At 44.7% G+C, this 16,681-nt stretch overlaps 1 protein-coding gene across 6 annotated transcripts in view; it reads right to left on the bottom strand.

The window, feature by feature from the left end:
- ANO10 (anoctamin 10) overlaps window positions 1–16,681 on the bottom strand; it is a 215,558-nt gene that overhangs the window by 160,459 nt on the left and 38,418 nt on the right. For all 6 annotated transcript variants that reach the window (XM_069088596.1, XM_069088600.1, XM_069088601.1 and 3 more), the window contains 2 exons: window positions 14,451–14,642; window positions 11,364–11,492 (listed from right to left, as the gene is read on the bottom strand). In XM_069088596.1, the coding sequence (XP_068944697.1) occupies window positions 11,364–11,492; window positions 14,451–14,642 (321 nt within the window). The remainder of the gene's footprint in view (window positions 1–11,363; window positions 11,493–14,450; window positions 14,643–16,681) is intronic.

The raw sequence follows: 16,681 nt of genomic DNA, 5'->3' as shown, positions 1-16,681 counted from the left end.
AAAAAAAAAAAATGATGAATGTGGAGAATACAAGAGCAGCATAGGAAGACATACAGATGAAGGCAAAGTGAAGTTAAGCAGGGCCAGGAAAACAATGCATACAATGACTACAATGAACACACAACGACCACAATCATGTAAACGGAAAGAAGGACGAGAACAACGAAATCCAGGCTGCAAGCTGAAAAATGATAACGACCCAGTTTGACCCCAAAGAAGAAAAGGAAGCTGCATCTCCATCTCTTCTTTGTGTGTGTGTGTGTGTGGGGGGGGGGTGACGATGCACAGGAAACACGGCAAATAAAGGCAGATCTCATTAATGTGTACATCAGTTTGGCTAAACTGGTTTTTTTTTATTATTTTCCCCTGGTTTTGATTTTTTGTTATAAATGATGGCTCTCTGGAGGAAGTGAGGCAGATATTTGGCCATGAAGGTAACTAACTTAAAAAGATATTAATAACAGTTAAATAAAAATTAATAAAATAAAACTATTTTTGAAATTGGGATTTTCATCAGTTTCATATTTGGATCTACTTGAAGATGCATCAGAGGGGAAGAAAACCAAGCGACTTCCCCAAACCAAGACTCTGATAGCAGAGAGGGACTTGCTTAGGGGGCCCCACTCCTCTTACTGGAATGTGTTTTCCATTCAGCAACACAAACAAGAGAGACCACAATTGGTTACAAATTCAGAGTATCCCATTCAAACGCCCTGCATTTTTACAACACGACACGAGATGGCATCAGAGACACAAGAGACACAAGCTCTGGTCTTCAGCCTACCACTGAATAGCCACTTTTGTCTTAAGACGGTCTTGCACCAAATCACTCACAAAGATTGCAAAGGGTACACATGCACATGACTCGACGGACCCAAACATACAATCCAAAGAGCCTCCGTGATCTACACAGGAATTCACTGGCCATGATGAACATGGGAACAGCCCTGGAGCAAGAATAGAAAAGGGGGCACTGGAAGGCCTATGTTCCAATTCTGAGACCACCACTTAGGAGCCCCAGGAAAAGCCGTCTTGTGGTCATCTCTAAGCGGGACCCTCCCAAACCTATATATATCCAGGTCTAATCTTTCTCCTTCTCAATCTGATCATTTGCAGCATATTAAAGTAGAAATTTTCTTAATTCCATAAATTCACATAAAATAATCTATAGATCCCTATTGAAAAGTAAATTCTTATGCTGGTATTTAAGCATTTTGATGAGGAAGCTGATGAGACCACCAAGGACAGAACGATGGGGAATGGGGAATGGGGAATGCCTACACTGACTTAGAATAGGACAGAGGAGCTCTGAAAGAGGGGCTAGACTGTCCAAAGAACCAGAGCCATTTCCCACAAGTCAAAGAAACCAAGAGTCCAGCAGTCGGTGTGGTAGACACCAGAGGTCAAGAAGCAGCAAGAAGTCAAGAAAGACAAGGCCCAAGAAGAGGGTCTCTGGATTGGGCAATTAAGGCATCACTGGTCACACTGGGAGAGCAGTTACAGTAAGGAAGCAATGAACAGAGACAACCATACAGAAGAGTCTAGAAAGAGAGAATAATGGACAAGAACTGGAGGAAATGTCAAGCACATTTAAAAAAAAAAATTAACCCTCTTTTATTGTTAAGAAAAAATTCTGTAAAAGAATTATTCTGGATAGCAAATCTCTCCCAAATCTGCAATTATTCTAGAAACACAAAAAGTCAACATCTTTCTTCCCCCATCATGATTAACCTCCCTAAGAATTTTTTTTTTATTTATTAATGGAAATCTGAAAAACAGAAATGCATTTCCTCTACTTTTTCAACTTGCCTGGAGAAATCAAGCAAAAGGGTTTTAAAATCAAAGCTTAAACTAAAAGCGCTTTTCTCATCAAGATGCCAGCATAAGAATTGACTTTTTTATATGGATTTATGGATTATTTTATATGGATTTATGGAATTAAGAAAATTTCTACTTTAATATTCTGCAAATTTATCAGACTCACAAGACTAACAGCGATACCTTTACATTTTTAATTTCTAGAGGCTGTGATTGAATATGTAAAAACATAGAATGCTATGGGAACATCCATTTTTTTAAAAAATCATGACATCATTTCTTATATAAGAAACAAATTGGGTTAAAGTATCACTTTTAATTTAAAAATATTAAGAGTCAGCTTCTTCATATGAAAAGAACCTATTTGTAAGTGAAGCTGAGTCTCATAAATAGAAACAATATGGTAATTTAAATCACAGGGGCTTTGATTAACCTTCTTTAACATTCTGAATGACGAAAATTGCAGAATGACTTTACATACTTATATGGTTCTGAGCCCCATAACTGCACTATTTACATAAACTGCATTTTTCTACTTTACTGAATAAACATTCCATCTTGGGTCACAATTATAAACACAGATGATGCCTATCTTTGAGAATCTGATACGTTAGAATGAAATTATTATTTATTTGCTGTAGGGGTGGGGAAGAAGATAATTTTTTAATGCTTTCTGTGAGTTTCATTTTGACACAAAAACTTCCAAGTTTGGGAATAGTTACAGCAGATACACACACACACACACACGCACACGCACGCACACGCACACGCACACATACACACACACGACAATCATGTGATCCTCCTAACTTTGGGAGGTAGGTGCTATAGGTATTATAATCATCCCCATCTTACAGATGAGGAAACTTAGACTCGGAAGTTTAAGAAAAGGAAAGAAAAGCTTATTCTGAGACAGTTAATAAATGATGAAGCAGGATTTGAATCCAGGATTCACTCACTGAAATCCATTTGTTTGAAACAAAATGGTGAACGGTACATATTTAAACATGTGGCCAGAGTGGAAAGGGGGAACATGTTGCTTGCTATGTGGAAGGACCTGGGTGGGGGCAGGGATGGGAATGCAGGTGTGAGAGTAGAGGTTTCAAGGCAGAGTATGACACCCAAGGATAATCTCATCTACTCTAGGGTAGGTGGGTGGATGGTCTTTCAGGCAGCTCTCACAGGGGACAGGGATAAGAAATTTTATATTTCAAGGCCCACAGCACTGTATCACGAAATAAAAGTCCATCTTAGTTGGCACTAAAAAGAAAGTATCCAGGGGCAGCCAAGTGGCGCAGTGAGTAAGAGCGCCAGCCCCGGCGTCGGGAGACCCAGAATCGGTTCTGGCCTCAGATACTTGGTACCCACACAAAATAACTGGCCATATAACCTTGAGCAAGTTACTTAACCCCAATTGCTTTAAAAAAAAAAAAAAAAGTATCCAGATCAGTAGTAATATGCTTAAATACTCCCTCATTTCTGTGGGGGAGGGGCAATTCAAGGAGGAATTCCTATTCCTTTGATTCCAGGAAAATCTAACTCAAATCTTGTCTCCCAGTTGTGGCCTTTGTCAGGTACCAGGGCTGTAGATTTGGAGCTGGAAGGGCCAGGGGTTACTGAATGGAAGGCCTTCATTTTACAGATGAGGCAATTGAGCCCCAGAGAAGTAAAATGACTTATCCAAAGTGACACAAGTAAATTCTTGATCTGGCAAGGCATCACCACTTGGAAGGCCCATGTCCCCTACTGGACAGCACCACTGTTCAATGGAATGGTTCTTTTCTGATCCTGCCTCAAAAAAGGCCATAAAAGACTTTCTGGGACAGAGAACAAACTGTTCAGAAGGGGAAGCAAATGTTTAAAAAGAGAACATCTGATCACTCTTTATGTAATTGTTTCCCACCCAAATCAAACTAAGATTAATACTTACAGCCTACAGGCACAATTTAAGGCAAGAATGCCCACAATAAGTCTCATTCTTTTCCTGACATTTTTATTAAATTTCACCTCATACTAACAGGAGTCATGCACGCATATCAAGCCGTGAAGAGAACTTTAAATGCATTTCATTTATTACTGAACTTTCTTAACAGAAAGATGTCGGGAAGAAAAGTACAAGAGCCTCTAATTCCACATATTCAAAGGGAACCAAGCCTATTTTCAAGCAGCTGTAAGAGAATGTGGATGGATGTAGCCACACACATCACCATCTGGCCCAAAAAAGAAGGCGATCTGTACATGAGGACAACAACATGGTGGCCAAACCCTGAACCTGGCAGCACAGGGACATGGGGAGACATCCCTCCTTTCTGCACGTAAATATGTGTGTGGCTGTGGATTGGGAAGTATTCATTCAGTCAAAACAAAATATATCATTAAATTTTTTAAAAGAAAAATATACCTGGCACTGTCTCATTTCTATTACAGTCTGTGTAATATTACAATATGTCTCATCTTTATGAGACTCATCGAAAGTCTAAACACTGAGATATCACTGCTGGAGGAGAGGGGTGAAATCCAATTGCTGAACAGGGATAAGCAGGAAGTCCTGTCTTCAGCCTCTCACACCCAGTCAGTTGGCAAGTCCTGGGGGGACCCCACGGCAGCCTGTCTGGCATCTAAGCCCTCCTTTCCATGGCCACCACTTTCCCAACTCCCAGACTACATGCTCATCCCTCTCCCCTAGACTGGAGCTAAAGCTTTTCAGACATTATTCATGGCACACAGATGCCTTGAGTGTGTTACAGAGGAGAGGAAGGAGAGGTGAAAGCGGGGGTTCCTTGTCCCTTGAGCAGACCCCCAGGCCTGCTCTGCAGAGGCTAGCACAATGAGGGCACATGGTACACCTTCAAGATTCTTCAGAAGTCACTGTGTCTTCCACAGTCCAAATAACTCTACTGTCCTGAGCCTGGTCAAACAGGTCCTGTTTTCTGACCTTTTCAGTTATTTCTTTTTAGTTCTTTGATATTCAAGTTCTGTTTTGTAGAAGGTTAAAGGCACATTTTTAAAGGGAGAGTATTTGAGCCAATTAGATCCAACAAACATGGATTAAGCACCTACTTTTATGCAATACATTCTACAGGCTCCTAGAGCAAAGGAACGAACCATCTCAGCCTGCCCACCTGCATCACAGTTCCTGACGCAGTAAGCACCAGGGACTGGGGGACAGAAAGACAAAAAAGGACAGAACCTTTGTTCTCAAGGAGCTTACACCTTAATGTGTAAATAGAAGTACGGACAGTCTAAATCTGAGGCTGTGAGAAGAGAGGCAGGGAGGGCATGGGCCCTGGCCTGCCAGACAGGGGGGCAGAGACAGGGAAGAGCCCCAAGACAGAAACAGGGAGAATCCTAGAGGAGAAGCAATGAGCAGGGCAGCCTGGCTGGAGAAGGCAGGCCAGGTCAGAAAGCGAGGAAGGAAGGCAGGCAGGCTGGAAGAGCAGCGGGAAGGGCTCAAAGGTCAAACACAGGAGTTCATACTTAATCAGATAAGCATCAGAAGCCACTGGGGTTTATGAAATAGGAGAGACACTGATGGAGAAGGAAGAACCAGGGAAGAGTCAGAGGTTTCAAGTCTGGGAAAATGATGATGCCATCACCAGGAATATTAAAGTTAAAAGGTAGGTCTGAAGTGAATTTCTGTTTCAATGGGATTAATTTAAATTTTATAGCATAACAGTAATAGCTCACACTTACATGGTGCTTTAAGGCTTGCCTTTGAGCCTCATGGCCACAGGGCAAATGAGGTACCATTTGCAGGATATTACTACACTAATTTTACAGATCAGGAAACTGAGGCCCAGGATCATACAGCTACTAAATCTGTGGGGTGGGATTCAAACCCAGGTCTTCCTGACTCCAAGTTCAAGCACTCTGTCCATGCTGGGATTTTGCCTCTCTCTCTCATCTGGAAAGGCAGGACCAGAGTTCATGGAAGGGGGTGCCCCACAAGGAGGTGATCACTGAAAGGATGAGGGTGGGACTACCAGTGGAGAAAGTGCAGAGAGACAAGGAACGGGCTCTATCCCCACTTAAGGGCGAAGGAAGAACATGAGCCACAAAGGAGACAGGAAAGGCCCCACATCCTCTAAGGGCACAGGGAGGGACAGGGGAGCTGAGGGGAAAACAGAATTCTGGAGGTGAAAGGGCAAGAGTGGAGGTGAAGCCTGGCCTGGGGAGCCCATGCAGACACTGAGGCAGAGGAGTGACGACCCTGTTTATTCGATCCTCAAGCTTTACTGTGTTGATTCCTGTAAAGCTTCCTCTCTTGCTTAGACACTGAGCCTAGATGGATTGGATGGACTCAGCATGGATTACAGGACCGCAAAATTAAAACGCAATGACCCCAATCAAAGCAGAAGATCTGACTTAAAGAATTAATAGTAAAGTACAAGCTGAACCCTTCCACAAACATAGCCCCTAGCTTCCCAAAGGGGTGGCTCAGGGCACTTTTGACACAAACGAGAGAAGGTGTGGATCCCTTCAGCAGCTAGCACTTTCTTCTTCTTCAAATCGCCTTACACTTAGCTGTGTTCAGAGTGACAGATCCCCCTGGATAGTCAGGGGCCCTAGAACTTGTTTTCTGATGTTGTTGTTTTGGATTTTTACAATGGCATTTCGATGTAATTGGCTTCCTTTTTCTACAAATTTGATTTTTATGTACTTGAAAACATTATTCCAGGGAGGGAGCCAGAGGCTTCACCAGACTGACCACCAAAAGGTTTAAGAATCTCAGATCTAATCCAAAGTTAGCATTTCCTTCAATGATGAAGGCAGGCAATAACCCATTCTTCTGAGGAAAGGTCACAGGTTGACTTCTCCACAAGGCCAAGAGGACCATAACATCCAGAAGCTAAGAAGTCCTGCCTACCCTACAACAAGGCCCACCACCTTGGGGCAAAGACTGTTTACCGATTACAGTGCACTGTATACAGCAGATGTTTGTGGAACTGAAAAGTCCGGACTCAGGGAAAATATGCTGAACTAAACGCTTCCCACTCTGAAATGTCTTTAGCTAGGGCGGAAATTTTATTGTTTGGTCTTGCCCTCGCCTTTCATCAGTAGAGGGAGCTTTCCGATGTAGAAATCCCCTTCTCATGGCCCAGCTCAGCAAGTCTCAGAACTTGGCTGGTCAAGGATCACGGTCACAAGGCAAGTAGGTATCATAAGCAGACCTTGAACTCAGGTCTTCCTGACTACCCATGACATCGAGCTGCAGCTGGAATAAGATACATGTCTAGATACACTACGCTATCTGCACAGACACCGAAGCCCAGGCCGAACCAAACCATAAAATCTGAGAACAGCGGAGACCGAGGCTGGAGGGAAAGAGCTCCCGGAAGGCACAAAAGCCGAGTCCCAGAAATGAACCGCAGGGGAGCAGGTACATTCTTACATATACAACTATATACACACGTCAAGACAAAAAAATGCCAAGTGACTCAATATTTTATAGAAACAGAACATTTCCCTGATGCCCCCAAATGCCTGAAAGGGCGACTTTTCTTGGCAAGTTACTGTTTCTTCTTCTCTTTCCAAGTCACCACAGAATTGTTAGCCCAGTTTTACATCAGGTGATCTAGAAGGACAGCAGGCAAGGGGACATTTTCTCTCTTTTCATCTAAGTGACGATGTGGCTGCAATCTTTAGCTGGGTAGGGAGCCCCCACTCCACTGGAATGGGAGATCTTGTGAAGAAAGTATATCTTTAATAATTCTTTTCTAAGCACTGGAACTGATTATTTGAAATAACATGGCCCACTTCTATTGATCTATCCATCATTCGCTTCCATGGCAACAGGGCTGGAAACACAGCACCACAGAACAATTAGAAACCTTGGCTCTCTGTGGTTCTGGATGACAGTGAAGTGGTATGAATATCAGGGCTAATTTCAATGAAAAGAGAAAATGAAATACTTGTGCCTGGTATTGTCAAGGAGCAGAATACTGTGAAAGAGAATTTTAGACCATAATTATAATCACTGATATTTATATATGGCAATAAGGTCAGTGAATCTCTGTCATATAAAAATGTATGTATGTATGTATACAGACACGTTACAGACAGATATAGGCATAGATACAGATTAGATATCTCCTCTCACCTGGGCCTCAGGAGGACCCCTTGAACTAGTTGCTGTATTACTGGCTCCATTTTACAGGTAAGCAAACTGAGTCTCTCAGGTTAAGTTCTGGGGGCTGGATATCCAGGAGAATATCCCAGGCCAGTCCTCTTCCCAGAGCCCCACTTATCCTTTCCTGAATATAACACTCAACACCACCAGCTCCTCTGAACTCAAATTCAAATTCATTTTATTGCCTTAATATTATTGTGCTATTCACTGGGCATTTAAACCAGGAGAAGGTACTTCAGGCATCATCCAATCTACCCAGTGCATTTTATAAAAGAGGAAAGTGATTGGTCAAATCCAGTGGCTTTGATGGTATCGGAGCCCTGGGGGCCAGGGCCCAGCCCCAGGAGGTGATACAGTCTGGGTGTCAGAGGAAGGGCGTGAGCCCCAGCTTTCTGGTCTCCAATGCAGGCTCTTTTCACGAGGTCACTCACCTGGCCTCAGGGCTCTCTATGTCACAGCACAAATGACTTAAAGTGCAAGGGGGAGCAGAAGGGAAAAGTGTGCATTGGTTTGCTGTGGGGTTGGTGGGCAGCTGACCCAGGCCCAAGGTCCTCTGTGGATGGCAGGATCTCAGAGCTAGAGGCAGAAGGGACTTGGGAGAACCTCTCACTATATAGAAGAGGAAACTGAGGCCCAGGAGCTCAAGTGACTGGCTCTAGGACACCCAGGTAAGGCACGAGCCACCACAGCTAGAGTGGGAGCCCAGGAGCCCTACTTACTCTTGGGAACTAAGGGTCACCTGTACACCCACACAGCCTCTCTCTTCTGGCAGGCGTAGAATGTTATAGCAGACCATACCAGTTCTCAGAACTAGGAATTACCTGAGGGCAATCGAAACCAGAGAAGTTTCCAGGTTATTAAGCAAAAGGACTTAAGTAACAGCTTTCCTGAGGCTGTGCCATCCCAGAGACTGAGGCAGTAGGAATGGGACACTCCTGGATGGTAGCTGGACTGAAAGCCCCTTTTGCTGTGACTACTTCAGTAATCCTCTTTAATTTAAGCTAATTCGAGCATTTTATCTTAAGAAAGGTGCAAACAAAAGGACTCAGAAGCAGATTCACTAAACTTCAGGAAGAGGTGGGAGAAGAAGGCGCCCTTAAGACCAAGCCACGGGTGCTTCCATGAGTATAACCCCCAGAAAATGCTGTGGGATCATGGCTGCTGCTGTTTGTCCTTCATTCTCAAGAGGACTGATGACATTGGGAAAGTGATGTTGTGACTTGCAAGTAAATTGGATTTAAGTGAGGGAGAGCTATGCAAAGTCACCTGCCTCACTTTCTCCTCCAGAGCCATCTGGGTCTCATGGTCAGACATAAGTCAGGATGACTGGAGGTGGTCCAGGACGTTGTGGAAGACTTTGGCCTTTTTAAGCTAAGATCTTTCCCAGGTGTCAGTCTGTCTAAGGCAATGCCCATTTAAAGTGATTAAGGCTGGGTAAGATCAGCTACAGAGGAGAGAGAGTCATTCTGGCCAAACTCCTAGGAAGGCCTCAGCTGGTGGGAGAAGGGGATAGAGAAAAGCCCTGGGATCATTACCAGGAGGATGGCAAGAGTCAGCTCCCCGAAGTCTGGCCCAGACGGAAATCCTCTGATTCTTCACTGGTCACATCTTTCCCATTTCTCCTTCAGAGAATCCCCAAGACCCCACCCAGCCCCCTCCTTTCTCTCCGCAGAAGACCCTGGGCCCTACTTTAGGAAGAAGTAGAGGGTCTCATCTCTCCTCATCTTCCTCTCAGAATCCCCCTTCATCGTCACCCACCCTCACTCTCCCTGAAACACTCCTTGCCAGGATTGACCCTTCTATCTCTGCCCTCCACTCCATCCCATCCTACGTCCTCTGAGCCTCTCATCTCCAATGTCTTCCTTTCCAGTGACCCGCCCTCGGCTGCTTGGCACATGCCCCATCCCCTTGACCCTTAAGAACCTCTCAGCTGGCCCTGCAGTTCTCATAGGCTGCCACCCTCTAGCTTTTCTCCTGAATAAGATAAGGTTTGCAAAGTGCTTCACAAATCTCAAAGGACTGGTAAATGTCCACCTCCTCTGGTCCTCCTCACTTCAGAGGCTGGTGACCTGTCTTAGGACGGTCCCTCCCACCACTTTTGCCTGGAGTGTGGTTCTAACTGCCTCCTTAGAGCAGCTCACACCACTCAGAGGGAGGCCGGCCTCAGGCACTTGTCAGCTCTGCCCTGCTTCTCAGAACCTCTCAGTCTCATTTTCCCTACCTGTAAAATGGGTGTAATGGCTGCACTATTTCCTAGGGATCTAGAAGAGAGGGTGAGTCATACACCTGCCCCTCTCCATAGCTGCCCTTCCTCACTCCCTCTTTTTTCTGCCCCTCCACAAGGAGCCTTGACCACAACTACAGGTTCCAATGAGAAATGAACCAGAAGGGAATGGTAACAGGGAGACCGCTAAGGGTCTTGACAGCCCAGTGCGCATTTGTTATTGAGTCCATCCCACCAGCCCACTTTGCTCTGAAGCCGCAGGGATGCAGGTTGGGACCTTTTGGCCTGGTCGAGCTAAGCCCCGTTTGAACTGAATGGGCATCTTAATATGCACCTCCTTGATGACGGTCAAAATCATGAAGGAGAAATGGACATGTGTGAAACCCATAATGCTTATCAGGCACGAAAGAGACGACAAAGTAAATGCTGGGATCTGCATGGTAATACGGGTGTGGATATTGAAAGCTGGGAATATAGAGGGGAAAAAGTCAAATCTGACCAGAAAGCCTTTTCAAAATGAAGCTTGAAAATGAACATGAGATGAAAAAAAGTCACCAAGGCCCAGGAAGTTGGTGGCACTGGCAGCTCGAAGGATTAGGACCCAAAGGAAAAATAAATGTTTAAATTCATTACTTGCATTAAATACAATACCGCTTTCATTCTGTATACAAAATATTAGAGTTATAAAGCATAGAAACAAAAAGTCCCTATCTGTAACAAATGAGAACTGAAAAATAAATGATCAAAAAGTACTTATTCAGTACCTGTTTGCTAAAGAGAAAATAAAATTATCAAATCAGATCATTAGGTATGTATTATTCTGAAATTAGAAATGACTTTCCCTTAGCAGACTCTCATACTCACCTAAACATATATTCCTATACACGGAGACTAACAAATACACACATTTTCACAGCTGCCCATTCATTCAGCTTTCATCTCTTCACTAACAAGGCCCATCTCTGCTTCTCTCTTTGACTTGGTGATTATGTCTTAAGTTACTGGGCGAGGGCCAGAGACCTGCTTACCTTAGTTCCTTAACTGGATCCCTGCGGTTTTTTACATGTAAATTGAAGAAAGAGAAGCCAGGCAACCAGAGACAGGCAGGCAGATTGAATCACTGTAATCATCACCATCGCCTCTGCTGTTCTAAATAATCAACACCACTAACACAGTTAGAATTTCACTTACCTCCACTGCTACCACAATCAAAATAAGGTCTGTTTTTGAATCGGGGAAAACCGCATTTAATTGTGGAGACATTCCGATCAGCGCACAGTTGGTCACCACCGAGATAACACTCATGGTCTCAAAAGCCAACTACAAAGAAAACAGAGGCCGTGTGATTGGCCAACATCAGTCTGCTCCAGGCCCTCCTACTCTGTGATCTTTTCTGGCTAGGACATGGGGACAGAGAAGTGTACAGGAGAGCTACGCTAAAATTCTTCCTTCGTTCCAAAGAATACATTTTTTTAAATGCATTTTTCCTGTATCAGTGGGTTCTCAAAATTGTCAGACTCAGGACCCCTTATACTCTAAAAAGTTAATGGGGCTCCATATTGTTTATGTGAGCTATATCTATTAATATTTACTGTATTAGAACTGAAAATTATTTAAATATTTACTTTAAAATAACAATAATGGGGGTGGCTAGGTGGCACAGTGAATAGAGCACCGGCCCTGGAGTCAGGACAACCTGAGTTCAAATCCGGCCTCTGATACTTAACATTTACTAGCCGTGTGACCTTGGGCAAGTCACTTAACCCCAACTGCCCTACCTTCCCCGCTCCAAAAAAAGAAAAAAAAAGAAAAGAAAAAAGTAAAATAACAATAATGAACCCATCACATATTAACATGCGGGACATATAATATGAAAAATAACTGTACTTCCTGAAACCAAAAACACAGAGAGAAGAGTGGTGTTTTACATAATTTTGCAAATCTGTTTAGTGCCCAGATAAATAGAAGATGCCTGGTCCTCCCATTGCTTCTGTATTGAATCTGCTGGGAATGTGTTGTTCTGTTGATATACATGAAGAAGACCTGACCTCACACAGCAAACTACCTGGGAAAGGAGAAGATTGAGGGACTTTGTTCCAGGTCACACAATAAGTTGGTGGCAAAAGCCAAGTCTAGAACCCAGACCTGCGGTGGCCTGGATAGCTCAGGATTTGAACAGGAAACTTCATCTTGGCACAATGTGGTTACTGGACTATTAATTCACACACATCTGAAAGGCCAATGTGCCCTTGGAGAGTGCCAGCATATGTACGGCTGAATAAGGTTTGCAAAGTATTTTACATGTTTTCTCATTTAATATGAGATAGGAGATCTTTCATTCAGTTGGAGACAGATAAGATTTCAAATACAATTTTATTTTTTGCATATAGTCCCCAATGAAGGAGTCAGTGTTGGTAAGGAGGGGGGTCACTTTTCCCTTTGAGACAGGAGAGGAAAAATGCAAAATGGGTGAAAGAAAGATCTCGAGGCCTAGAGGGAGGAAGGTGAGAGGTCACCTCCCATACTTTCTACCTTCTCAGTAAAGATGAAACAGGAAGTTTTGTAACCTCCCCTGATGACACCCGGCATCATGGGAGGGGTGGAGAAGGCACTGGGGAGCAGGGTTCCAGGTCTGGGGGATCGTGGGGCTGAATGATTGGAGACAGTATTGAAGAGGGGAGATGAGCACACTGCTGACATGTTGGGGGCCTATAAATGTCCCTGTCATCACCGCTTCACAGCTGTAGCAGACTCACAGGGAAATAGTCTCTTATCCTAAAAGGTGGCTTTGCTCCCAACAGCACAGAAGTCTGAAGCGTGGCCCAAGGACAAGTGTGCCCACCTGCCTTCTCTCCTTCCCTCCACCACTCATGTAGCAGGCTTCTCCATACAAAAGTGTAGTCAGACCTAAGGTCAATGACACTGTGAGCACCAATCAGAAGCTAAGACCTCTGAGCACTCTGTAGGCATTCCCTGGAGGGCACTGCTCAGCACCCAGGGACTCTATCATCACTAGCATCAAACATAACCTTTAAAAGAAGGCCAACAATGGGTGACCGAATTCAGCAATTACTCAACGTCTTCTCCCACTGGCCAGCTTTGGACATTTTCTAAACTTTGTGAAGCCTTTATAAATTATAGGATCTCTTAAAGTCAGAAGCCTCCGCTTCTGCCATAATTGGAAGACCAGGGCAGCCAAGCGGCAAAGCAGGCAGTGGGACAGAAAAAGAAAAACAGAAGCAGAGAAATGGGCACGCACGCACACACACACACACACACACACACACACACACACACACACATGGGTACACATACACGCACACATGCACACACGTGCATGCACACACAGAAACGTGTGTGCACACACATGAGTACACATACATGCAGGTGTATACATTCACCTACGTGTGTGCACACATGTACGTGTGTGCACACACAAGTGCACGCATATGCACACACATGCACGTGCACATGCGGTTTGCACACCCATGGGTACACATGTATGCATGCACACATGTATATGCGTGCATGCACAGCACACACACGCATACACATGCACACATATATACACACACGTGCGTGTACATATACACATGCGCACACAAGCGTGCATACACACATGCACGCACACACACGTGTCCTTCTCTGGAATGGCACAGTGTGGGGATCTCTGAATCCCGGCTGTCCTCCTCTCTGCAATCCTGAGTGATGTGTGCCTGGGACTTGGAGTCTCAAGATCTGGGTTTTTCTTGGTCTGAAACATAGCAGGGAAGGTCTTAAACATCCCCACAGGCATAAATTTCTTTCTTGGGTCCAGCATTAGTGCTCCCAGGATGTCCCTGTAATTTCATCCATGTCTTAGCTCAGAAGCCCTGGTCTCATCCCCTTACCTCCACTGCTTCCACTCACTCCAGCTGGGGGGTTATCGTGGGGGAAAGGGCTACACAAACCTAAGCTGTTTGGGGAAATACTGCCTTGCGCCCACTGCCCAGGCCTGGGAGATGGAATGCTGAAGCCTTGGACAGAATTATAAGTATACTGAAGACGTGCCCGGTGCGACGCCAGGACTCAGAACTGGAGAGCTAGGAGGGACATATGAAATCAATGATTTCAAGCCCTTATTTGACAATGGGCAAACTCAGGCCCAGACAAATGAAGTGATTTAATGAAGGCCATGCAATAAGCTGAGAATAAAGCCACGACTAGAACTCAGGTCCACTATATCTTTGCCCTTTGGAAAAAAAAAAAACAGTCAAAAGAAAAAAAGAAACAGATTACCTGCCAGACACCAATGCTTGAGGAAGGCTCTGCAAATGGCCGCTTGAAGACCTTGCACATTTTTAAGGCATCTGAATTAATTTCAGAAAAGTTGTTAAGGACGGCAAAAGCAGCTGCTAATGGGTAGACACATGAGAAAAGGCTCACATATCCAAATTGTAAGAAGAGCTCCAAGTAATCATCAAAGGTGCCCTGAAAAAGAAAGGCACTGTAAAGAAAGCAGGACATCACACTGTCATGGACAACTCAACAAAAACAGAAACGTTAATGATATCTGCATTCAGAGTCTACCGTCCAGTCTCCCAGGGCCTCCACCCCCAACAATTTGTTTGAACTGAGAAACAAATGCAAATTTAGGCCTCAAAAAACTGTCACCTCCAGAACCAAAAATGAAAAGGTTTTTTTTTTCTTTTTTAGTTTTCTTTTCTTTCTTTTTTTTTTTAAGACATTCATTTCAAAGAGAAACTAATAACCCAGAGTTACTGCTAATGTAATGGTCTTCTGTGATATGCCCACAATTTTATTAACTCATTCTAAAAAATCTTCGGTCTCATGTGTCCCACCCCCCCACCCCCAATCACATCCTTTCTGTTACATCAGGAAGCCAGAAAACAAAAGGAGGGGAAAAGATACAAAAAAAGGGCAGTTAGGAGTGAGGGGGTTGGGGGAGAGAGAGGAGGAAATGTGAGGGAACCCTTCTGTAACTGGGTTTAAAATCTTTGGCTTGGCACATTCCCTCTCCTTTATGTGCCAGGCACAGTGCTAGGGGCCATTCAAATTTATTTGAAATGGTTCAAAAGGGGAAGAAACACACTCACTTGATTTCCCCCTAAGAGCTCAGGTTTGAGAATCACTGGAAGCTGCAAAGCTGGGTTAATCAGGAAGGCTCATGGGGGGTGGTACAGTGGTGGAAAGGATTATAAGGTAAAAACAGAAGAATTCTCTTTAAAGTTCAATTAATAACTAACCTTTAGCCCCCAATAAAAGAGCTTCCACACAATGAACCCAGAGAAGGCTAAAGACGGGGCATGTTGTTCACTTTGGAGGAAGCCAGCCACCGGGCTGGAGGGGGCCCAAGAGAGGTTCTGCAGGGGCCAAAATGTCTTCTTCGTGTCATTCTGAACGAGGAGACAAACGAAAAGACAGACCCTGTCGGCTCCCTGGGGACGGCTGCAGCTTTTAATTCGGTTTCTTTATGGCCTAGGACCAGGACAGCGAGCGCCTCAGCTCCAGGAGGCCCTGGGCCTACGCTCACCAGGAGACTGAAGTAGACCCAACAGCAGGACCATCAGCAGCAAGGTGAGAGGTGCCCAGCACAGCCTTCTTATCCTACAGGTTCACTACCCCGGGAGAGTCAGGGGAGGCTGCTGACTCCCCAGCGACCACGAGGCCGGCCTACTCAGCCCTTATTTTATGGCGCCCAAGTGGATGGATGATGGCTAACCCTGAATAAAATGGTGCAGACTACCAAAGATCTTTATACATATGTGAGTATATATATATACACAACTCTATGGGGACAGTGTCTGCCACTCTATTATGTCTATAGAGAGAAAGACTCAGACCCATTTTTTCATTTAAGCAGAATGTACATCACTAGAAATCACAGTGGCCCAGGTAAGGTCTTAGCATGCATAGTAAAGTCAGCCTTGGGAAGCTGTTTTTAGGGGAATGGTGAGAAACTGCCAACATAAGGGCCATTTACAACAAAACAAAAAAAAAAAAACAGGTCATTAGATGTGGTCATCAGGAAGCTGGTGATGACCTTTCAAGGGAATAAACAAATCAGCCTTCTGGATGGGAGAAGCTCCTTGCACTTTCCCTGGAGAGCTCTCCCCCTAAACACAGCAGACACACCTTCATTTCCTACCGAGCTGCCCTCCTCTGTACTTCATCACCCTGACCTGGGAACACCTTCATCACGGGAGAGAACTCCTCCTCAGGACCCTCTGCCCTGACTGCAGGGGCTGGGGTGGGGGGGATGGAGAGCTCCTTCCAGAATGTCCAGCTAAGGCAGGTACCCAGGCCACTCTGGGCATGGGTTGGGGGGATGGAGAGCTCCTTCCAGAACGTCCAGCTAAGACAGGTACCCAGACCACTCTGGGCACAAGTCCTTTGGACTTGCTCATCATGCCCTGCCCCACCCCCACCATCAGATTACATGCTCCTTGAGGCCAGGGATTGCCTTGCTTCATATTATGATGAACATTTTAAATTTTTTACTCCCTTTT

The sequence above is a fragment of the Petaurus breviceps genome, unplaced genomic scaffold (assembly GCF_028583685.1).
Source record: "Petaurus breviceps papuanus isolate PSGF00001 unplaced genomic scaffold, PetGlider_PUasm1.0 185, whole genome shotgun sequence".
Taxonomy (NCBI): domain Eukaryota; kingdom Metazoa; phylum Chordata; class Mammalia; order Diprotodontia; family Petauridae; genus Petaurus; species Petaurus breviceps.
Note: the sequence above shows the minus strand (reverse complement) of the source record. Positions and strands in the feature narration are given on the sequence as shown.